The sequence below is a fragment of the Panicum virgatum genome, chromosome 3N (assembly GCF_016808335.1).
Source record: "Panicum virgatum strain AP13 chromosome 3N, P.virgatum_v5, whole genome shotgun sequence".
NCBI classification, from domain to species: domain Eukaryota; kingdom Viridiplantae; phylum Streptophyta; class Magnoliopsida; order Poales; family Poaceae; genus Panicum; species Panicum virgatum.
This window is the reverse complement of record NC_053147.1, coordinates 63159858-63185267: the sequence shown is the minus strand read 5'-3', so window position 1 is coordinate 63185267 and position 25410 is coordinate 63159858. Positions and strand designations below refer to the sequence as shown.

General features: G+C 47.1%; 1 protein-coding gene across 1 annotated transcript; it reads right to left on the bottom strand.

Moving 5' to 3' along the window:
• Positions 1-1611: 1611 nt before the first annotated feature.
• On the bottom strand, positions 1612-2283 carry LOC120667996. Its single transcript, XM_039947963.1, has one exon. It carries the CDS (start codon positions 2281-2283, stop codon positions 1612-1614), a length of 672 nt encoding a protein of 223 aa, XP_039803897.1.
• Positions 2284-25410: the final 23127 nt, after the last annotated feature.

The window sequence follows — 25410 nt, the reverse complement described above, 5'->3', positions numbered from 1 at the left end:
TTCCATTGAACTTTTTATTCTTAGCATTTTTCTGTATATTGTGAACCTCAGGTAAAGGTGCCGAACCAACCGGGTGCTTATGATGATTCTTCATAAGAAGTTCGGCATGTTTTTTGGCCTGAGTCAATGTATGAATAAGCTGAGAATAAACTTGATAATTCTTGACCCGGTATTGCTGTTGCAATACACGATCAGACGGAAGCATAGTAGAGAGTGTTTTCTCTATCTTATCTGCATCCGTTGGCTCTTTTTCGCAAAACTTCAATTTAGAGCAAATTTTATGAACAGCATGATTATAGTCCGGCACAGATTTAAAATCTTGGAGACGTAAGTGATTCCATTCATGATTGGCCTCAGGCCAAATGAGTTCCTTTTGCTGCTCATAGCGCTCTTTCAGAGAGTCCCATAATTCACGAGGATTCTTAGTCATAAGGTATTCAGCTTTGAGATCCTTATGAATATAAAATCGTAGTAAGGCCAAAGCAGTATAGACTTGCTTGTCTTGGAGGACAACTCCAGCTTGGGCAGGCTCTATTGTGGCCAAAAGTCCACGAGATGCAAGCGCTATCTCGATATCAGAAGCCCATGTAGGGTAATTACTGCCATCTAATGCGAGTTCCTCGAACTCCTTAGTGGCCATGGTCCTACGTGGACAATTATGGACTAATAAATTTACCATAAGGTAAATTAAAGCAAACATGAGAATGTTGTAATATTTAAGGCAATAGTATATGTACAATTTAATGAACAAACGTTGGAATTGCTCTAGTTAACTTGTATGTAGTGCTAAAAGTTTGGGGCACAAACATACAAGATTCTATGATGTAGAGACAATATAAACAAGTACGAGGTGTGAAAAACAGTGGGAATTATTTGCACCAATATATTTACTAGAAAAGAACACAAAATACTATGTGTATAGTGCAAAAATAAATATGATCGCACAAAAAAAATACTCTCATAGAATATTTAATTGCAATATATATATAATTAATCCACAAATATATATACAAATACAAGTACAATAGTACAGAGCAATCAGCATATAATACAATTTAAGTAGATAAGTCTCACAAGATAACAAATTAGCTAAATCAGATGCTAATTAGACTAATAATGCTGTTAAAACTAAAAAATAAAATAAAAGAAGAAGGCAGTCAGAGGCGGCGCGTTTGACCGGCCCACCCGGCCACCAGGCACGGCCCAGCCCGCCTATCGGCCAGGCGCGCAGCCCAGCAGGCCAAGCGGCCCAGGCGCACTCGGCCGGCCCAGCCCAGTATCGTTGGTGGCCTATAAAAGGGCGACGGTTAGGGTTTGAGGACCCTAACCGCCCCCTGTGCCGAGCCGCCGCCGCCGTGGGTTGCTCCGGCCGCCGCCGTCGCCACCCGCCGACGTCGCCAGGCCACCGCCGTTGCCAAGCCGCCGTCCCTCCTTGCCTCCAAGTCTCCAATCCCCTTTCCCCTTCTTCCTCTCATGGCGAGCACAAAACCCGGCCATGGAGGCCGGCCAACAGAGCAGGGCCGCCCGTCCCCGGCGAGCTTCGGTCCATTAGAATCGTCGCTGCAAGCCGTGGCGTGGCGGATCCGTCCCCGCCGACCGTTCCGGTGGCACTCAGAGGTGCGGAGCCGCCTCCCCCGGGGTCGGGGAAGAAGCGAATCCGGTGCCAAGAGCCGTTCCCGGCGGAAGGGCGCCCCTGCGCAGCCGATTTGCCGCCGCGTCAGTGTAGGAGGAGCCACGAGGCAGCGGGGGCGGGGGCGGGAGTGCGACGTCAAGGTCGTATGCGAATCCCGGAGGCCAAGCCTCCGCCCCGGCGTTGCTGTTGGAGGCCAGAGGAGTGCCTCGGCGTCCAGCCATGGTTCCACCTCCTTCGTTCCATGGTGCAGCGACTGCGGACGACACCGGTGGCAGCATCATCGTCATCGACGGTGACGGTCTCGGCAGAGCTGACGGGTGAGGCGTCGGGGGTCTTGGCAGCAACGACGGCGGAGCGCCCAGGCGCCTGACGAACATGGCCGCGCCATGCGTCGGGCCAGTGCCTAGGGCGAACTGCAGCGATGGAGTGCGCGGCGACGAACGTCGAGCGCTGTCTGCCGTGAGAACTCCATTGGAGCGGCGAAGCGGGGTGCGATGTTCATTGATGTCGCGCAGTGCCCGGCGGACGGCGCTCTGCAGCATGAAGCGGGGAGGGCCACTGGGGGCGTTGCTGCGGGCGATTGCGGTCTCAACTGCGTCGGTGATGGTATCCACCATCGCGTTCATGGAGGGAGCAGTGGCGTTCGCCATCAGTGGTTACCTTGCAGAAGTCCGGCGAGGTCTCCGGCGTCTTCTCGTTCCTTGCCTGTAGCGTTAGTGGTGCGACCGAGCGTGCGTGCGTGATAACGTATTGCAAGTGGTTGACGAATGAATGATCGATCTCTTGATTGTGTATAGTAAAAAGTATATATACAAGCCAGAGGGCAGTTGCCATGGCTGAAGGGGTGCCTGTTGCCCCAAAGGGTGTCTTGTGTCTAACGTAACTTCTGAAAGGGTGTCAAGTCATTACAGTTGCTAATGACATGATTATCCTATTGATCACTAATTAATTAATCTAATTAATCCTAACAGTTAGAATGAGAGTCTTTAGGTCTCGTTTGGTTTTTAAGTAGCTGTCACATCGAATATTCAGATGTCAATTCAAATATTCAGATGTCAACTTAATATAAAACTAACTGCATAAGTTGCAATTAGAGCTCTAGATGAATCTATTAAGTATAATTAATGCACAATTAGTGAATTCTTATTGTAGCAATTAGTGGTCAAATTTTGGATTAATTAGGTTTAACTAGTCTATCAACCCGTGCTCCCGCACGGCTAATTAGAATTAATATAAGAATGAGGTCAATAATTATAATTATCTATCTCACACAATTTTCATCTAGGAAACATATCAGGTGCAAACCAAGCAAATAGTTTAAACTACAATTTGGACCACCAGATTAACATCCAAGGGACGTGGGGATTGAGTAATTTTACAATTAACCGCCCGCCTCCCCTTGCATTGGGTAATCACACTTTTACAAATCCCCCCTTCCACTCCCTCTGCGCCTCCCCTTGGATGTTGATCCGGTGGCTCAGATTGAAGTTTGCTCGGTTTGCACGAAGAGGTTAGTTTGCACCAGTATATTTCATTTCATCTATTAAATATTCTAATGCATACTCTAAAATATATATTTATCATTATGTAGATATAATAGATTTTATTTTACATCACCTCCATGTGTATTTAATATATGTTTAGTTGAACTATTTGTTTGTGAATTGGTATTCTTATCTATTCCATCATACATGAATATATGATGACATATATCATGGGTAGCATTTTTATATAAATAATAATATTAATAATATATTAATACTGATAGAAATAGTAATTTAGAATTTTATATTGTTGCACTTTAATATATTGTCATAATTGTATAATTTAGATTCAGATTTATGAGTAATTTAACTTGTAATAATAATGATATAATTGGATAATTTATATGCAAATTTAGGAGAGTATTTATATTATTTTTATAATGGCATAGGTGGGTAATTTACACAAAAATTAAGGGGTTACTTTAGATTTTTACTATAACGGCAAAGGTGGGTAATTTGGATACATGTTTAGGGGGTTACTTTAGTCTATTTTCGTAATGACAGAGGTGGGTAATTTAATAGAAAATAACACATCTGGTGGTTATTATAATTAGAGTTATTGGATTGATGGTTGGATGTTTCTAATTTTTGTGAGAATTTATAAGATTTTTCTATTTTTTAGAGTATCCACCTAAAATCCTAGGTGGCTTCATGTGGAGGCTCCTTTGGAGCCTCCAATTAGTAATAGTAAGATAGATTCGTCTCGTGATTAACACTATTTATGAAATTGGATTTGTAATAAATCTATGTTTAGTGCTCTAATTGGTGCTTAAATATGCGATGTGACGGAACTTATGATTTAAACTAAAAAAACAAATGAGGCTTTAATCATGCTGCATGGTACTGTAGAGATGATGCAAAATGTATAGTGTTTGTTTGTTGAGTGGTGGAGCCTTTGAGCTACGAGAAGGGGAAAATGTGCAAACTTTATATGCTCGTGGAAAATGCCGAGCACATTTCGCGGCTGATGAGCTGCTTCTTCATTTTATTTTTCTTGGTAGATAAAAATGATAAGGACGGCTGATGAGCTTTAGTTCTTGTATCCTCTTGCAACCAACGGAATTACAAGTGTCCTACACACAACCTTGCATTAGTGGCGTGTTGTGTCCGATCCATGCATGGCAACCTTTTTCATACTCAATTCGCGTGGGTGTCATCGATCTGCACAGTATTGTGGTTGGCTTACAAATGGACCTACTAGAATAAACTCTTGTTGTGGGTATCATAAAAGGGCACTAGCAGAAAACCCATATTTGTCGAGTGCATTTATATTTGCTGAGAGCATTTTCTCGAACACTTGCAAACAGGCCAATTACCGAGTGTGCCACAAAAACACATGGCAAACAGGTAGCACTCGGCAAATAACGCATTTGCCGAGTGCAGAAAAAAGGCACTCGGCAAATAATGTATTTGCCGAGTGCCACCTACAGAGCACTCGGCAAACATTGGCACGTGCTCACTACGTGCACATGGCCGTCGAGCCAAGCGTCGAACATTAGTTGTTTGCTGAGTGCCTTCTTTGGTGTACTCGGTTAAGAAGGAGCTTGCCGAGTGTCTTTTTTGACACTTGAGAAACTAAATCAAAAAAAAATTCTCCTCTACCCCCAAACTTTTTCTGCTGCCTACATACTATATGTGGTACTCCATGTTAAAATTTAGTTGCTATATTTTATTAATTTATTAGATTAAAAGAATTTTTTGGGGATAACTAAAATATGAACTACAAGTGATTCAAATAATGTAATATAATTAATGGAAAAATAATATTCATGTTATTGAGTCCAATGTAAGGCATTGTGGAATAATTCAAAGGAAAATTGGGACATCTTGTTCACGAAACATGACCACGAACGTGTGGTTGGATAGTTTTTATTCTATAAAAAGCAAATAAAGTCTAAAATCATGAGATTTGTTACGTTATCATGATATCATATGTGGAGGTTGTGGTAAAAAATTGGAAAGGTTTCGCAAAAGTGTTGCTTACAAATCGAAGTATCTCCATAGAAGTTCTAGAGAGTCGTGAACAATTCGTTAAAATTTGGAGTCAAAGTGATGATCGGATTGATATTTGACTTCAAAATTTTTTGTATAGCCAATATACATTATAATTGTTTCATGTCAAATTTTGGTTAATTTGGTTTTTGATAATTTTATTTTTTTGTAATTATAGATTCGAAATTGATACAAATTAAATTTGAACAAATAGTACATGAAATAATGGAATATTTTTTTGCTGAAGCATTAAATATGAACGGTGTATTGAGTGTATTTGATAAAATAATTTAAAAGTACATTCGAACAAATTTATTAAAACTCGTTATGGAAAAAATACCCCGAACACTCAGAGAAGAAAATGTTTCTGGCTAAACCGGTTAGTGGCCGGCGGACCGTCCGTTTGTAAAGACATTCGGACATCCGAACCTTCACCTTCTGTAGTGAAGTTCGGACGTCCGAGCTAGCGGACTGTCCTCCCCCTAAGGCCGGACCATCTGTAGTTCAACTTTCGACACACACCAGAAACACTTGTGTCTAACTAAAAAACTTCAAGGAGGGGTGGACCGTCCGCTATACCTGGGTGGACCGTCCGTCTGTAAAGACATTCGGACATCCAAACTTTCTGCAGTGAAGTTCGGACATCCGAGCAAGTGGAATGTCCACCCCCTAAGGTCGGACCGTCCGCAGTTCAACTTTCGAAACCCACCAGAAATACTTGTAACTCTGACCAAAAAACTTCAAGGAGGGGCGGACCGTCCGCCCCTGGCGTTCAGCTCACCTTCTAAAAACCAGAGTTTACAATTTTGGTAATGTTTTGGAACCGTTTGATAATTTTAATACATCAAATGCAATTACAAAATTAATATAAATTGAATTTGATCTATAGCTGCATAAAATAGTTGAGTGAATGTGACAAGGTATTTTCAAACTGCATCGTAATCATTTAGAAGAACAGAAAAAGAAGAAGAAGGGAGCAAAAACATGAAAAAAAAGGTTTTGTTGTGTGCTAGATCAAGGCCCACGGCAAATGATTAGGCTTGGTCACACGGCAAAGTGAAATTCAATTTTTGTAAATGATCTCGGTTGGGAAAACAACTAAAATGAAAATTGTAGATATCGAAAAGTTATGAAACTCTTTAGTTGATAACTTTTGACTTCGTTTAGGGTCTCAAACAAGCAATTTACACAAATAAGAATGTGGTGCATTGGTAGAGTAGGTTACACGCGAGGGGAGATTGCGGGTTTAAATCTGCCGGCCGCGTAGCGCACGAATATTGCACGAAAAATGCCGCGACTTGTGATGGAGACGAGCGGGCGCTGGCTGATGAGGCCCTTCCCTGATTAATTTTTTTTTTGCCATTTGGTTCAGGTTTTTTTCAATTCAAATTTTACCGAGTGTTATTTTTTGTCACGGACCAAAACAGTACACGGCAAAGGCTTTGTCCCTGTGAACAAACAACCCCTAATGCTAACAAAGATCAAGAGGCGGATAATAACATCAGAGAGTATATGCATTACTCGATCATAAAGAAGCTGAAGCCATGTTAATTCAACAAATTGATGATTTGACACAAGTAAATATTAGATTACCATCAGGTCATCAACATCTATTGTCAAGAACATGAGTTGAGGATAAGTCTTTGACATCTCAGCATAAACCGGAGCAATGACACGACATGGTCCACACTAGGAAGCGCTGAAATTTGCCACAACCTACAAAAAGAATTTGATGTCTAAGAAATATAACTGTAGAAGTTGCATCGTCAATCCTTATATGTTAGTTCACATGACTAAGTGACCTTACATGAGAGCAAAATAAAAGCTGAAAATCCCCCAAAGATAGCTCTTACAAATAGTAAGTTCAAAGTTAATATTTCAGACAACAAAAACTAGCAGAAAATCATTTTTTGTGGACAATCTATTATGATTCATTATGCAATCAAGATTTTAATCTCCTTATAACAACAACTCCTACACATCACAAGTGTTTAGTTTTTTGAATTGGGCATGATAGTAGACAATTTGTGTAGGATAATTTATTGAACAAAAAAGTAATGCATAACAAACATCACAAGACACAAAGGGCATCTACGGATCGGATACAGACGGATATTACTGATATCGTATTTGTTTTCATATTTTTGTTCGAATACGGAGTCGAATACGGATAGTGCTAGTTTTTGCCGGATAAGATTGCAATAGATGTCGACATCATAAAAATATAACTTTTGAGTATTCGGATACGGATATTGAATACTCGGAAACGGATACGGACGGATAAAAACCCTTCCAGATCGGATCGAATTCGAATACAGTCAGGAAATATCCGTACCATTTACATCCCTACCTTGGAGTTTTACTTACGGTTTTCCCATCTCTGTTTGCTTCTGCAATCTTCTGATCCCAACCCTCTTTGGTTATTATGATATGCACACACTTCCACCTTTGAAATCAAGCTTATCTTCCTCTTTCACGATGCGTCTGACCAAAGAACAAAAATAATTTTCTATCAAAAGAAAACACTAACACATCTAAGGCTAACATCTGCATGCTACACACAGACAAAACAAAAAGGATGAATATTCTTTCAGATTGCTCACCTTCCCCGCAAAGCCTCCTATTGCGAACTCCAATCAACAAAGCTTGCACACCACTGAAACAAAATGCTCCCTGGATAAAGGGAAACCAGTCAATGTGTAAGTATCCAAGCAAAAATGCAACAAAATGCATTTCCAAAGCTTGAAGAATACACACACATTCTGATATAACACTAAATTTAAATGAGGTACAGTTGCCATCTACAACTCGAGTTGGACAGACACTAAGATTAGTGTCAAAGGGGTAAACTACGGACGTTGGTATGGATCAATAAGAAAATGAACACTCCAATCCAACACCTACTTTGCCCATCAAAAAATGGTATCGGTTCTCAAGGTCAGGAAATCATGATACTGCTACATTCAATAACTATCATGCAGCTATTTGCAGCTACAAAACATCTTGCACAAACAAACCTCACTGTAGGTGCGCGGAGGAGGGAGTGATTTGATCGATTCACTGCCCGTGTCGCACGGTTCCTGGAGAGGAAGAGGGCGACGATGAGTCTCAGGTGGTGGATGTAGTGAAGGAATGGGGAGGTGGTGTTCGAATTGAGGTAGAAGGTGTTCCCATTTCTCATGTTTTCGTTTGATTTAAGGATTGTCGGTGTCCTGACCCGGCGGTCGAGACCCCAACTAGTAATGCTGCGTGTTTCCTCGTCCCAGATGTTGATGTAAGAGGCAACACAGTAACACACGGGTTTATCCTGGTTCCGGCCCCGGGGCCGTACGTCCAGCAAGGGGGTGTGTGAGGGCACTGTATTATCTTGCACCGGAGGTGCCTGTAGTAGGGGGTACAGGCGAGGCGAGAGAGGGAGGGAAGCTCCCAAGTCTCTGCTAGAGGTGAAGTTGATTGAAGCGAGTGCCAATATCGGGTGCTGAGCGTTGTGTTCTATCGAGTGGTCAGATTGTGTGACGATGATAGCCAACGTCCCCCTTGAAAGGAAGCCTGCCTCCTCCTTTTATAGTTATAAGGAGGGACGGTGTATAATGTACAGGTGATCGTGGAAGTCGTCGTCTTTTCCCCGAATCGCGGGGGTGCAGTGGTCGAACACTGTGGGAAGTACACTGTGGGGCATGGCGTCGGGTGTGGCAGTTGTCCTGGGTATTGTCATTGGTCTTGCGGAGATCGCGCCGGCGCCCTGCCAGCCCCAGCAGGCGGCGTGGTCGTTGCTGTAGGGTGTACAGTCTTCCAAACGTGGCGTGGTGGCGTTCCGTGGGCCCCGCAGGCCAGGGTCTTGCATATATATGAGCGCCAGTGGTAACGGAGCACGTGGCGATCCCGGACCCCCCTGGGCGGACTGCTGGCGTGTGCACTAAGGAGGTCCAGGAGTCACATGGGGATCCCGGACCCCTCGAGGGGGGAGGTCCGGGCCTCCGGCTGCTAGTGCTGAGCGTCCCTCCTTGAGGGGCACGTGGCGACACCGGACCCCTTCCCGAGCAGGGGGGCGGGTCCGGGGCCATACATGTGGTGAGGTGGAGTCCAGACAGCCGGAGTTGGCAGAATAGTAACGGGAGCTGTGCCGAGCCCATCTCGTCCCGCGTCGCAGGTTCCCACAGTCCCGCCACAGCGTCCGGGATGGCGGAACAGTGACCGGAGTTGGCGGACGGGACTCCGGTCACAGCCACTGTGGGGAATGGCGGCCTGATGCCGTCTATCCTGGGCTCTGTGGAGGAGTGGTTGGCATTTAATGTCTCCGTACAACGGGCGGGTGAGCGGCAGGGCCGTTTGTTCTTTGCGTCGAAGGGTGGCCTCGAGCGAGGCGGAGATGATTCGCCCTGCTCGAGGGTAGGTTCGCTACCCTCGAGCGAGGCGGAGACGCGGGGCGCAGTCGAGGGTCTTGATGGGAGTCCTCGAGCGAGACGGAGATCACCCCGCGAGTCCAAGGAGGGTGTGGATGGGCCGCATGCTGGGCTTCTTTGAGTCCTTTCCTTTCTTCTAGATTGGAAGGAGGCCGTGGGACTTCGTGGGCTCAGTCGCCTAACATGTGTTTGAGTTTTTAGGGTGACTTTAGTACCCCGATTAGGGTGTCCCTAATCGTGGTCCCCGACAGTAGCCCCCAAGACTTTGGTCGAGTCAAGGGATTCGACCAAAGGGTATTTCGGCGATTTTACCCCTTGACGTGATCGATCGATGCTGCACTCCGCCAGGCGCACCTGGGTGCCGGCCCAGCAGATGTGACAACTCGTCGGTCGGGGTAGTGCACCTGTGAAGAGAGTATTTCGAGGCGCGCGCCCCTTTTTGTTTCGTTTCGGGGACAAGACGCGTTAGCGTGCTGAGCGGGTCAGGGCCACGATGGCGCCTGCTGCTCTGCAGCTGGTGCGTTTGCCATGCTGTCCTGAGCTCAGGGTCTTGGCCCTGCTTTCCCTGGTCGCCTTGCGATGCGCCGTTCGAGGACAGTCGGCCAGCACCGATGCTGCGCCGCTCAGCGTCCAAGGGCTCAGCTTTGCCTTGCCCCGTCATGTCTCAGAATGGTAACCGAGGGTATCTCTCGTTTGTGAAGAGTCGTGCCGTCACGGGCGGTCCAAGCTTTCGCCCTTCGACAGGCTTGGAGCTTGGCGCCCGACGCAGCTATAAATAGGGGTCGAGGGACTCCCTTTCTTCTCCAACTTCCCTGCTCTTACTCATAACATCGCCCAAGTCATGTAATGTTTTCCTTTGCCTTTCATGACCGGCCCCCAGATGGGGTGGCCTGGCTTTTTAAGGCTTTGATGTTAGAAGAATGCTTGCGAGCGGCAGGGGAAAGCCGGAGAGGGCGTGCGCACCATCTCTCAGCTTCAGTGGGATCAGCAGAAGAGCATCGGGCCCGTGGGGTCCTGCTTCTGTGATGTCCCCTAGCCGGAAGGGGGATGGAGACGCCTGACCATGGCGTTGGTGCCAGGTTTGGTGGCTGTTCTTCGCATCGTCCCCACTGGCGACAAGGTTTGGTGCTGTCCGCCAGCTTGACCCCCCGCAGGGTCTTCGGTGGAGGAGATGCTAGAAGAAAGCTTGCGAGGAGAGTATCCCGCTGGACCCGTGCGGTCTGGGGGCTGTTCCTCGCAATCCCTAGCAGCCTGGCTGTCGCGCCAGCCAGGGGCTCGGTGCTCTTTTTCGTCGCTCACTCCTCCCCAAGACAGGGAAAATTGCCACGCAAGTGGCAATGCGTTTGTACTTCTTGACGGCTTTAAGCCGGTAGCCCTTTGTAATCTTTGTTTGTAAAGAGCAATGAAGTCTCCTTCTCCTTCGCGAAGAGGACGACCGAAAGTGTATGGGTGGGTGCCACCCCTGCAGGAGATTTTCGGTCCTCGAATGTGTGAAGTTTCCTCCGTGGGGGCGCGTCAGCGCACCCGCTGGTGTAGCCCCCGAGGCCTTGGAGGAGTGTTTGTACTCATCCAAGGGCTATAAACGTCGCCTCGCTTGGTTGCTTTACTGAGGTGGCCGTCCAGCGTCTTTTTCAGCCGGCATCGGCACTCTTTCAGCCGGCCTCGGCATTTTTCGTGCTGGAACAGCGACCCAGTGTCCAGCTTAACCATATGGCAGGCGTGCGTCAAGAGTGGGAGTTTCGGTTAGACACATGGAACTTCACAATCGACGGTCATCGACCCATTCGAGGGTGCGGCCTGAGCCGCGGTGTGCGAGGAGCCCTCGAGCCCCGGCCTACGTAAAGGTGTTCAAGGAACCCTCGACTTTGGTTACGGCCCTCGTCGCCCTTCCGCAGGGAGGAGGGGTAAAGCGCACCATGCTACCCATGCCCGGGCCGCGAGCTATGGCTACTTCGGTGAGCTGTTATTGGGTAGTTCAAGTGGACGTCCGTGCCCCGTTCGATAAGGGTCGGCTCGTGGTCCGTGGACACATCACATAAAGCGCTCGCAAAGGTTCGCTAGGTGGGGCTCGGGACCATTCGATAGGGTCCGAGGGTTCGATGCTCTCCCTCGATGGGATCCACCTGCTAGGCACTCTCGACTGGCCTTGAACAATGCGTAGGATGTCTCGAACTCCGTGTTCGAGGGTAGCTTGTACGGCACGTACATGCAGTCCCTGACTCTGGCGATCTGGGGCGCCTGTCAAACCCTCGACGGGCTAGGCTTCGAACCCCTGATCAGTAAGGCCTCGGAATAAGGTTCCCTCGAGGGTGAAGTGCCCCCGAAAGGAATATTCCGTCACGGTTCGCAAACGGCGTGGAGTCGCCGGTCATGTGCACGGGTCTTCCGCTGGTCGTGGGTGACGTGGCCCGATTCGTGTGGTGTAGTGCGGGCGCGCCTTTTCAGGCGGCTACCTCGGGTAGACGAAGCGGCGTGGGCGCTGGCTGACGGATGGCAAAGCGCAACAGTCGCGCCGCGCCCGTCGGTTACTGCGCTGCAGTTATTGCTGAGTGCGCGTGTGGGAGACTCCGCAGTCATGGGACCCATCCGTCAGCGACGGCAAAATCTACCGCATTGAATGCGGCGGATTCGGGCCATGGCGGCGTATCCGCGCGTCGTGGTGATATAAAAGCGAGAGAGGGGGGACTGTTTGGGCTCACCTGGCCATTTGCCCTCATCTCCCTTGCCTTCTTCGCCTCCCCTGCATCCTGAGCCCACAGCCAAGAGCGAGAGGAAGAAGAAAAAGAGAGCGAGAGCATACCTTAGGCACCACAAAGCTTGCCTTCCCACATCTCCCCGTAGTTCGAAGCCATGTCGGATGTCCGGGAGCCGCTGCCGTGGGGGAAATCCACCGCTACAGAGGCAGTTCTGGAGCAGCTGGTCGCCGAGCGGCTACTGCCAATGAACATCAGCTCGGAGCGGCCAGCGTGGATTTCCCCGCGGCCAGAGGAGACCGAGCCGAATCCCCCCGAAGGCTATGTTGTGAGCCTCGTGCGTCTCCACGAGCGGGGATTCGGCGTCCCCGTCAGCAGGTTCATGCGGGCCTTGTGCGAGCACTATGGAGCAGAGCTGCACAACTTTGGCCCCAATTCCATCTCGCAGGCGGCGGTCTTCGTCGCCGTCTGCGAGGGATACTTGGGGATCGAAGCCCACTGGGATCTGTGGATCCACCTGTTCCGCAGCGAGCTCTTCGTCGACAACATGCGGTGCTAGCTAAAGAGATTCGCGCACGCCGGAGGCCTGATGCTCCACCTGCGCCCGAGCCGGAAGAACCTCTACATCCCGAACAAGATGACCACGAACAACGCCGGGTGGACTCGTGGGTGGTTCTACCTGCGTAACTTTGGCAACAAGCTCCCGGCCTTCACTAACAAGGTGCTTCGGGAGAGGCCCGTGAAGTAGGATTGGGGGGTGTCTCCCCCTGCGCACCAAGCCAGGCTCGAGGTCCTCACCGAGGCACTGGTGCACCTTGCGAGGAAGGGGCTGAAGGCGGTTGCCGTCATCGCGAACTTCCACCAGCATAGGGTGATTCCTCTGACGGAGAGGAGCCTACCATTTTTCGGCCTCACCCCCAGGGTCCCAGCCTCGGGCTCGAGGACGTCGACGGTGCTGCTCCCTCGAGGCATCGCTGCTCGGAGGGCCAGGAGCACGGTGGTGGAGTTCCCCGACGACGCAAACGATCTCTGGGAGATCAAGATGTGCCCCGAGCCGGGGTACATATCAGTGGTGATTCTCGATTTGAACCCGTTGTTGATTTGTGTTATTCCTTTCCCCTTCCCTGACTCTGATTTGACTGCATTTTGCAGGGGGTGAGCCGCAAGTGCTACCCCCTCGAGGCCTCCGATCCCGGAGGAACGCGAGGTCAACCGCCTTCACGCAGAGGCGGTGAAGAAGCGGAAGGAAGTGGCGGAGGCGGCCACCGACAGGAAAAGGAGGAGGAAGGAGAAGCACGACAAGGCGTGCAAAATCGCACGCGCGGAGGGGAAGCCACGACCCGCTACACCCGAGTCCATGAGTGAGGAGGAGGACGACGCCTCGGATGCCGAGGCCCACCTCCCGGGTGGGGACGAGGCGGCAACGGGTGCGGACTCCCCGCCGGTCTATCAAGAGGCTGGCGACGAGGATGCGTGTTGACGCTACTTAGCGCCCCGATTTGTATACCGCGAGTGCACGGTTCGTGTAGCTTTACCCTTAGAGTATTCCCCTAAGATTTATCAATCCGTGGATCGACAAAGAACTACCTAAGGTTTTCCATCTAATCTAATGGATCTATCCTAACATGAAGCATTGATTGCATATAAAGGGTAAACCTTTAATAGATATGAGTGATATGTAAAGGTTGATCTCATCCATGAGCATAGGCTTAATCATAGCGAAACCAAAGATATGACTAGGCCTATCGTCATCTAGTTGTAGTTCAAGCTAATGAGCGAATAAATCATGCATCTCAATCGAAAGCATCTTTAAACCCAAAATCTCCAATCCGATCCCTCGATACTCCACCTACTTAGTGGCAACGGCCTATCACGACGCCACCCCTTTCGACAAAAGTACCCTGAAGCAAGTTGAACCCCCTTTGGTAGTTCCGCCATGAACCTCTAGCCACCATGACTACAAGATCATGCTAAGCGATCTATCTCGATAATAGATCTAGGATGAAGCAAACCCAAAGAGAAGAACGAAATCGAAAGAAAGAACATGGTCGCTAATAGATTCGGAAGACATGATTATCATTACTCACATAATAGACTTGTTTGGATCATCACCGCCATGTGCACACCATCGATGAATCCAACTAGCTCATGAACTCTGCCATGGCACAACCACGCAGGGAGGCCATGGCGGCTAGGGTTAGCCTAAGCTATCTCCTAGACAACTTCGAAGACTTGCGGCGGTCGTCGCCTCCCTCCGGTCTTGGCCCTAGGTTTTCGTTGAGTTCTGGGTGGTGGATGCCACGAGTTGAATAAGGTGCGAGCTATTTATAAGCCGAGGAAGCCACCGGTCGAAGGGGAGGCCAAACCGCCTCGAAAACGGTCTGGGCTGGCCGGCCCCATGGGCTTAGGCCGGCCGGCCTACACCCTTTCGGGCTCGCCTCAGTCTCATCTTTTGCGTGTAGACTCCTCGCATCTTCTAGAGTTTATGTCCTTCATGATTGCACCCCTTTTGACGTCGTTAACTTGGAGATATCTTCGAGGAAACGATAGGATAGGGAATCCTTCCTTAAATCTTCATTTGCTTTGCTTAATCCCGAAGTATCTTGATCTCATCTTCGTGGGCTTGGTCCTTTGGGCTCTCTTGGAGGATGGATGTGCATGAATGGGCTTCGAATCAACATGGGCTTTGGTCCTCCCTTTGGCCTTTGGCCTTCGTCTTTCTTCGTGTTAGCACTCGATCACGGGCCTCGTCATTTCATGCTTCAAAATAGGCCAAAAACCTGCAAAAACGAAGTTCCTCCAAAATATATGTGCATGTGTGAAAATGACCAATAATTAGGCCGGGGTTAGGATGGTTAGTGATTTTGATATTAAATTCATGCCATTATCAAGGATAAATAAGGGATAAAGTGGGTACTTAAGGAGTGCCAACATTCCCCCATGCTTAAACCTTGCTCGTCCTCGAGTAAGTCCAGGAGCTTTGCTTATAAAGAAATCAGCGTTGCCCCTCAATGTCCTCTCTGCACTTAGTCATACATAACAAGACATATTGCTCTCTCAAGTATTTAGCATTTAAGTTCATGTTGTGACCGGCTACTTTTTCATTATGGAAGATAGACTAGCAATTAAAGAACAAGCCACAACAATAAATAAATGCAATGCTCTCAAACTTAAGCGAACTTCAAACCTTTACCTTGTTTCATCGTGAAGAGTTTTCAAAAGAATGCATATCAAACATAAGTGAGGTTCTCTTGCAAAAGATCATGGAAATACTCATCTCATCAAGTCGCTCAAGACTACATTAGATTGTCTTCAACCTATTCTACTCATATATAAAAGTGGAAGGCTTATGTGGAGCTTGGTAGGTAAAAACAATCCTAGCAAAACATTATATCTGAAATATTGTCAAACTAAGAGAGAGATCTATTGGATTTACTGAGACTAGTCAAAAGGGCCATTGGAAAATAATGTTGGAGATGGAGAAAGATGAAACACACACATTTAGATAGGTGGACATGTGCAAGTGGCAAATGGATGATCCCGAGACACAAATGAAGTTCTCGTTATCGGATTGCATATGGTTGGAAGATTTGAGTATGGAATAATTCTTCAAAGTAACTTGGAAAATTAATGAAGCCAAAAAGAGCTAAGGAGCATTTTATTATTCTCTTTTTTTTTCTTCTTTTTTTCTCCTTTTTTTCATTTTTCTTTCATTTTTCTTTTTGCTCCTTAGAACTTTTGATAACATAGAATACTTACCCAGCCATCCCCCCATGCTTGAACGAATGCTCGTCCTCGAGTATGAATAGTGGGAGAACCAACTAGCTAGGGTAAGTATCTCAAATTCACCTTCTTCTTCGTAGAACCTCTTGAATCTCCGGGGAGCCTTGTCTCCCAAAACTTTTCTTTATATGGTGCTCTTGATTCTTTTGATTCCGTCGAAATGATAATCCATACTCAAATTGGGTTGTGGTCAAGGAGGTAATCACAAAAAGATATTTTTGGTTTAGGGTGGATATCCAGCGAGGTTTGCAAAATTCCCGAAGTAGAAACTCACAATGCATGGATAAATAGGCTAGCAAAAAGAAGGTTACACAAAAAAAAACGGAATGACCAGCTTCTTAGTCTCATACCAAAGAAATCAATCTTAATCCAACTCATCAAAATATAAGTTTGCAATCTAAAGGTTTCATCATGAAAGAATATGTATGTATAGGCTTTGGTAGGTAGAACTTTGCAAGAGATTCACAAATGTAGATAGTATAGGAATTAAGTTTTCAATTTATACAATCACAAGGTGTAAGGTCATCGGTAGACTTAAATCAAAGAGCAACATAGAATATGTGGGTTTACAATTTAGTCATTTAACCTCCACAAATAAAAGAGCTTGTATTGAATCATTTTAATTCCATTTAATTGAGAGCAAATGGTCAAGTCATATACAACATAGCGTAGGTAAAACAAAGCAGCAACTTTCATCATTTTTCCATAAGCATAAGGCATTGCCAAAATGTATCAATGTGGTGAGCGCAAAGTGATGGTGCTCCTACACTTATTGAAAACAAAGATAAAACTAGGTTGTCCTCCTAGAAGCCATGTGATAGGTTGAGATGTATATACAAAGGTTGCATCTATGGTTGAAGGCATATATGTACAAGCATTTAGAAAAAGAGAGAGTTGAGGAAGAATTACCGTCCTTCTCGATGCTTGTAATGAAGTGTAGCGCGGCCTCCCCCATACTTAAGCATTGTGCTAAGCATGGAAGAAGAATCATGAGCATCTTGTGGCAACCGTGATTATCTTACTCCATGAGATCTTTCTTCCTTGTCCATGAAATCCTCCCCCATGCTTAGCATGATGCTAGGCGTGAAAGGAGAAGATGGACCATCTTGAAATTCTTGAAGTCCTTCCATCATGTGTATGAATATCATCTTCAATGTGTCTTCACCTTTGTTGCCTCAATTTCCTTCAACTTCTTCTTGTACTAAGTCATGGTCCCAATCCTTGCTTCTCATCGTCGTCGTCTCCTTCAATTCTTCGTTGTCCCATTGCTGCCTCATCTTCACGAATTTTTCTTTCAATTTCCAGAACATAACATATACTGAAACATTGCTCCATTACGAAGTGCACAAATTTTTCTTTCCAACAAGTCCTTATTCGCCCAAAATTGATTCCGAACAAGACAGTTATGTCCATTTTATCCTAGCGCTGCAATCTGTTTTGAATTTCAGAACGCGCAGCGTTCAAAGTTTTTGCCATATCTCCTTGTACGGGTCTTCAAATTCATTGATCTTGGATGCATTGGAACGGGAATTTCATGGAGCTTCTGAATATAAACTTTTTATTCCTTGTACATCTCTGTCCATGTGCAAAATTTGATGAAAACATCAGGGCTTGCTTTCGAACCTTGGAGATGTTGACGAATTTGATTTCTTCTTTGATCACGAATTCATGGGAACGCTTTGTCATGCCTGCAAAACAATTCAAGTGCACAATCTACCCCCAAGGTGACAGTCGGGAGTAGAGATAATTGCCAACAAACCTACCATTCCTAAGATCTCAATTTGTGGCATAACTAGCTTAGCAAAAATAAATAAAAACCTAGTGAGTGTACGTGTGTGCTAGTGTAAATGCAAATGAGAGGAAGATATATAAACAAAGACAATGTTTACACCTAGTTCTAAACACCATGTTTACAACTAGGTTGCCGAACTTCTCCATAGCCACAAAGACTTATTTAACCAAGGTCAAAACACCATGTCTATCCCAAGATCAATAGGCCTTCATAGCACAAGAAAAAATAAAGCGCATTGCAAAGCTTATAAACCAACCAAATGCAACCTCATAGCTTGGTATATAAAACTGACTGATGATGGTCTTCAATCATGTCTAAACACAATGTTTACACAAGATTGTAAAAAGGAAAATGCTCACGTCAAGCATTAACATGGATATGAAAGCTTTCATCAATAAAGTTCTTCCGAAGGATCAAGCTAACAAAATGAAAGTGAGGACAATGAGGTGGATGCAAAATGTAAATGCAAAGTTAGCAAAAACAAGTGTTAGCAAGGTTGAAAGGACTTTTCGATGTTGTTCCGCAACTAGCTTATTCAAAAATAATTGCTAAGAGTGACAAAAAGCATTCGCGACACTTCATAAGAAGTGAGGCTTTTGTCAATGAAAATGTTATTTATCAAAAAGGACCAAGCAACCGAGCTAACAAGGTTTTAGAAGTAGGTTTATGGGTTTCCTATATTTTTTTTGCTTAAAACAAAAATTTTGAAGAGAGAGTGTTGGGTATAGAAATTCTATCTAAGGTGGTTTTTTTAAAAAAAAAACTAGAGAGAAACAAAAGTTAGATTTTTTTGAATGAAAAATATAACCTATGGTTTTAGGATTGCTCTATGAGTGGTTTTCCTAAGGGTTTTAGGATCTCAAAAGCGAGGCTAGTCAATATTTTTAGGAAAAGTTTTTTTTTAAAATGCAACATGCAATGCAATGCAAAGGTGAGGCGAACAACATGGTATGCAATGCAACACGGGGTGGGTGAACAAAATGATATGACATGATGAGGTGGTCTAAAACAAAACAAAAAGTTAGCCTAAGTTAACTAGCCACAAGTTTAGAATCAAAGGGTGGTACAATGCTTCATAAATCTCTCTAAAAGGGACACAAAGAAAAAGACTCTAAACACTAATAGGCACACAAAAAGGTCTACAAGTTTCCCAAAATCAAATAACAAAGTGCTCCCTCAATAACATTTAGAATGAACAACATGAAGTTGTGGTTTTTGTTAGAGCAATGGTACAATGTTACTTGATATTCCGATTAAAGAGTGCAATGTAGATGGTCATATTAATATATATAAAATAAAAGATCGGGTTGCCTCCCGCAAAACGCTTCATTTAGAGTCATAGAGCTCGACTTTCTTACATACCTTCTCATTGATGCGAAGCCATGGTCCTTCATGCAAGAGGTGAAGGTGTTCCATGCAGCTCTTATTCCACTTCCCATGTTGGACATGATCAATCACGCTTAATGAAAAACTTGCCCAATCGCCTCTCACATCATGGTCACCTCCTTCTTTATTGTCCTTCGTCGCTACCTTTCTTTTCACGGATTTTCCTCTCTGTCCAGATTCGGAATTGCACCAAACAATTGATCCAATGCAAGGTGCACGAAATCTTCTTTCCAACAAGTCTTCATTTGCCCAAAACGCATTCCAATTGAGAGAGTTATGCCCCTTTTTCCCGTCACTGCAATCTGCCCCGTGCTGATTTCAGCACGTGCATCTCCGATGTTTGGGACATAGCTCCTCCCGTGGGTCTTCAATTGTATCGATCATGGATGCGTTGAACCGAGGACTTGATGGAGATCCTGAATATTCAACTTTCTTGCATTGTAAATCTCTGGACTTGTGCACAAAATTTATGAGGCTTAGCGACGTCCGTTCTTGAAACTTGAAGACGTTGATGATGGTGTTCAAAATTTTGGGCACAGTTTCCCTCCTCATCATTTGAGTTTCATGTCCTGCATGGTTAGTGAAATTCGGGGCTTCTCCTGACATGTGCTCTTTTAGGGTCATGAGCTTGACCAAGCGCAAAGCAAGATCGAGATTTGCAATTATTTGTAAACACATGCTACATAATCACATCCTCAATTATATTTCATCAACAAGGCATGGTGTAATTAAATGCAACATGTGTTTCTTGCTTAGCGCGGAGCTCATTATTAGGCAGAGGTTCTTTAAGCATGAAATCAACCTTCTCAAGAAACTCTAGCCTATCATCATGAAAAGAACAAGGCATAGAATTTAAACTTTCATTCCGACTATTGGTTCGAGCATGAGATTTTTAACGATTATCAACAAAACCAATAGAAGCTTGAGAATTCAATGTATACCTTAGCCTCAGAGCTTTTTCATACTCATTGGAGTCGTGGTGCTTTGTGCGAGATGTCATCTTGATGCACTCCTCGTGGTCCGTTATGATTTGCTTCTCACGTCTCCATGTGTTGAATGTTGCGCTCTTGTAATCCATCGTGGTTTGTTTGCAACATCCTCGTTTGTCGAAGGTCGACCGCTTGTGCCTTCATTTGCTAATGTCATTGGGGTTCTTCCTCTGCTCCAAGCTTCTGAATTTTATCATGCACGCTTGATGAAAACATCGCCCAAGCTCCCCTTCATTGTTGTCATTGTCATCTCTTTCTATCTTGTTCTCATCACGTTGCTCCTGCCTCTTCTTCGTGGAATATCTCTTGTATACTCAACAGAACATATACCAAAATATAGCTCTATTGAAAATTTTATGAAATTACCTTTCCAACGAGTGGTCATTCGCTTTAAATGGAGTCCAAACGAGGGAGTTATGCCCGTTTCACTTTTGGCGCTGCGTGCTGTCCAGAAATTTTCAGAGTGCACAACCTTCGATGTTTTGGCCATACCCTCTTGTAGGAATCTCCGATTGACTTGGTTCTTGATTCGTTGGGACGGGAACTTCGTGGAGCTTTTGAATATCCAAAAATATGCTGCTATTTGCTTCTGAGGTTGAGCAGAATATCGATGATAACAATGACTTCTTACGAATCGATCCGAAGATGTCGATGATCTTGATCTTGTGGTCTTCGGAGCATCTTGTTATGCATCCTTGGCTTCAAGGTCATCACCATTGATTCGCCAGCGAGTAGCATGGCTCCAATGGTCTGTCTCCATGGTTCTTGCTTTGCCTAAGGTGTCGGGATCGAAGGAGGCTCCCGTGCTTTGTGTCGATGATCAGAGCGGTCTCTTTCTTTGATTGCACTCGACTAGAAGCTTCTTGAGCATCCCATGGAGAAGATGGGTGGCATCATGGTTCCTCTAATTTTGTTGCCTCTAGCGTTGGTCAACTTCAAATCATCAACTTTTGTGCACAAGGTTCTCCAAACATCTTGCGACATCGTCATCGCTTTCTCCATTGTTTGTTGCTGCCTCTTCTTCATTGAATTACTTGATCATCCTGCACAGAACATGTACCAAAATTCTACTCCATGGAAAGCCTTATGAAATTACCTTTTCAACGAGTGGTCATTGATCCTAAACGGACTCCGAATGAAGAAGTTATGGTCGTTTTACTCCGGCACTACGCTCTGTCCCGAGACATTTCAGAACACGCAACGTTGAAAGATTTTACCATAACTCTTCACACTGTTCTCCAAAATTCACAATTCTTGATGCGTTGGAAAGTTGACTTGATGGAGCTTCAAAATAATCTATTATTTGCTCATGGTACTTCTCTGATCTTGGACAAAAAATTCATTACAATAGTAACACTTTGGAGATGATGATGATCCGATCGCACGATTTTCTTCGTGGGCATGCTTCATACCTATTGCTTGAACAAATAATTTTTTTTCCAAAAACATTAGTCTTTAAAATCAATTGACATGGCGGCGTACCTTATTTATCATCTTTTGCTTTGGGGAGTGGGGACTCGATAGCGGATGCTGGGCCACTAACAAAAGTTAGCACCTACCACTAAAGAGCGGGTCTTCACGTAGCCATCAACTTGCATGAGTGAAATTGGACTTGTCAAAGTACAGACGTTGAGAACTTCTCAATCACTTTGTGTCTAGGGTTTTACCTGCATTCATGGACACAAACAAGAAACACAGGATATATGCAATAATAAGATTAGGGTTAGTCCAAAAACTAGACAGATCGCCCTAGGGTTCGTGTTGCCGATCCCCGGCAACGGCGCCAAAAAAGCTTGTTGACGCTCCTTAGCACCCCGATTTGTATACCGCAAGCGCACGGTTCGTGTAGCTTTTCCCTTAGAGTATTCCCCCAAGGTTTATCAATCCGTGGATTGACAAAGAACTACCTAAGGTTTTCCATCTAATCTAATTGATCTATCCTAACATGAAGCATTGATTGCATATAAAGGGTAAACCTTTAATAGATATGAGTGATATGTAAAGGTTGATCTCATCCATGAGCATAGGCTTAATCATAGCGAAACCAAAGATATGACTAGGCCTATCGTCATCTAGTTGTAGTTCAAGCTAATGAGCGAATAAATCATGCATCTCAATCGAAAGCATCTTTAAACCCAAAATCTCCAATCCGATCCCTCGATACTCCACCTACTTAGTGGCAACGGCCTATCACGACGCCACCCCTTTCGACAAAAGTACCCTGAAGCAAGTCGAACCCCCTTTGGTAGTTCCGCCATGAACCTCTAGCCACCATGACTACAAGATCATGCTAAGCGATCTATCTCGATAATAGATCTAGGATGAAGCAAACCCAAAGAGAAGAACGAAATCGAAAGAGAGAACATGGTCGCTAATAGATTCGAAAGACATGATTATCATTACTCACATAATAGACTTGTTTGGATCATCACCGCCATGTGCACACCATCGATGAATCCAACTAGCTCATGAACTCCGCCATGGCACAACCACGCAGGGAGGCCACGGCAGCTAGGGTTGGCCTAAGCCATCTCCTAGACAACTTCGAAGACTTGCAGCGGCCGTCGTCTCCCTCCGGTGTTGGCCCTAGGTTTTCGTCGAGTTCTGGGTGGATGGATGCCACGAGTTGAATAAGGTGCAAGCTATTTATAAGCCGAGGAAGCCACCGGTCGAAGGGGAGGCCAAACCGCCTCGAAAACGGTCTGGGCCGGCCGGTCCCATGGGCCTAGGCCGGCCGGCCTACCCCCTTTCGGCCTCGCCTCGGTCTCATCTTTTGCGTGTAGACTCCTCGCATCTTCTAGAGTTTATGTCCTTCACGATTGCACCCCTTTTGACGTCGTTAACTTAGAGATATCTTCGAGGAAACGATAGGATAGGGATCCTTCCTTAAATCTTCATTTGCTTTGGTTAATCCCGAAGTATCTTGATCTCATCTTCATGGGCTTGGTCCTTTGGGCTCTCTTGGAGGATTGATGTGCATGAATGGGCTTCGAATCAACATGGGCTTTGGTCCTCCCTTTGGGCTTTGGCCTTCGTCTTTCTTCGTATTAGCGCTCGATCACGGGCCTCGTCATTTCATGCTTCAAAATAGGCCAAAAACCTGCAAAAATGAAGTTCCTCCAAAATATATGTGCAAGTGTGAAATGACCAATAATTAGGCCGGGGTTAGGACGGTTAGTGATTTTGATATTAAATTTATTCTATTATCAAGGATAAATAAGGGATAAAGTGGGTACTTAAGGAGCGCCAACAATGCGCCAGCGGCGCCGCGTGAGGCGAGGCCCGCACCGGGGTTGTCGGCGGACCCGCCCCTCGCGGGGGCGGAGCGGAGGTCACTCACGCCGGTGGCGGGCGGCAGATCATCTACGCCCACGACAGAGCGGAGGTCGCCCCTGCCAGCGACGGGTGAGGGGGTCCCCGCGCCCACGATGTCGATGGGCGGCGATGGGTCCGCGGCGATCGCGGGAACGCCCGCGCAGACGGCCTCGAGGCCTCAGGCTGGTCCAGGGATGACACCCTCGGATCAGTTGTCGAGGGGCGTCAGCGTGCCGCGGGCCCGAAGGAGTGGCACGGGCAAGCGCAGCATGAGCGCCCGGTCTGGGTAAGTGTTTCTGGTCTTATTCATTGCGTTCATTTAATCGATCCCCCAGTCCTGCTAACCTCAGCCTTTTTTCTCTGATTTCCAGCTCCGGGGCCGTTGCCAAGGATGCAGCCCCGCTCGCGCCGACCAAAGCCCTCAAGACCGGGGCGTGCGCCACGCCGCACTCGGCGCTGCAGGCGCCGCAGCCCCCGCCCATTGTGGATATCGTGGTGGAGGCATCGAAGCTGCGGGAGGCCATGGCTCGAGGGGCCCAGGCGGCCCAACAGGCTCGAGCGCCGGGGAACGGGGGTGACGCTGGCCAGAGTGGAGCTGAAGCAGCCGCTCCGGCTGACGCCGTGGGGGAGGCCGGCCGAGGCGGCGCAGACGGCGCCGCCCGGCCGGTCGTCGAAGTCGAGGCCGGTCGGAGCGACGCGGATAGCGCCGCCCGGCCAGTCGCAGAGGAAGGAGCTGGTGGGGATGCACAGGAGCACCCCGCCAGCCAAACGGAGGTGGAGACCCTCAACCCCGAGCCCTCGAGGGCTGGGGTCGAGGGCGTCGCAGAGGAGGAGTCGGCGCCGAGGGAGCCGGTGGTGGAGGAAACCTGCGTCTTGGTGCTCGCAGAGGCCCAGGACGAGGGTGTCGTTGCGGGGGTGACGACGCAGGCGGCCACAGAATGCGTGATCCTGGTGGTGCAGCTGCCAGGCAGTAGCGAGGAGTTCGGGGATTCGAGAGACATCGACCCCGTTGCTGCGGCGAGCGCCGCCGACAAGATCGCTGAGTTCACGTCGGCCTGCGCGGAGGTGCTCGATGAGGGAACATCCGAGGGGCCCCATCACGGGGCGATCATCCAGTCCGGGGTCCCCCCGGAGTTTCTCCACGATGAGCAGGAGGAGGAGGCCGTCAGGCAGGCACAGATCGAGGCAGGCTCTCAGATCCTGAACCACCTAGATCGCGCCCTGGAGCTCCATCGGACGACAGACTACCATATCAGCCAGGTAAGCGGCTCCTTCCTGGGAATCGTTCGTATTTTGGCCCTGATTTCATTTGTTTTACCCACGCCTTTCCTCTTGCAGCAGCTGAGGGACATCTCGTGCAAGAAGAGCGCCGAGATGACCAGGGTGTACTCTCAAGTGTGCTGGCTTGGTCAGCATAATGCTAGCCTGGTGCTCTAGAACATCGACGCCAACACCAAGATGAGCGTGGCGCGGGCCGCCGGTGAGCGTGACGTCCAGAGGGCCGTAGCGGAGCAGAAGGCTCGGGAAGGCGAGGCACAAACCACCGAGCTGCAGCGCACCTGGACGGCGCTCAAGCAGAGGAAAGCCGAGATCCAGCGCAAGGAGGTGGAGCTCCAAGACAAGGAGGCCGAGCTCCAGCGCGAGAAGGCAACCATCGCCACACTCACCGGGACCCTCGAGGAGAAGGGCAAGGCCCTCGAGGAAAAGGAGGTGGCCCTCCGGGATGCGGAGGCCACCCTCAAGGAGAAGGAGAACTCCTTGTCTTCACTCGAGGAGGCCGCCCAAGTCCAGCGAGAAGAGGCGCCGAAGAACATCGTAGGTGAGTGCTCGAAATTTCGATGTTGTTGGGTTCTAGTCTTTCGTAGCTTATCTTCGTTTCT

Bases quoted from the DNA above. Each gene is read 5' to 3' on its own strand.
- LOC120667996 (XM_039947963.1), bottom strand. From the start codon at position 2,283: ATGGCGAACGCCACTGCTCCCTCCATGAACGCGATGGTGGATACCATC.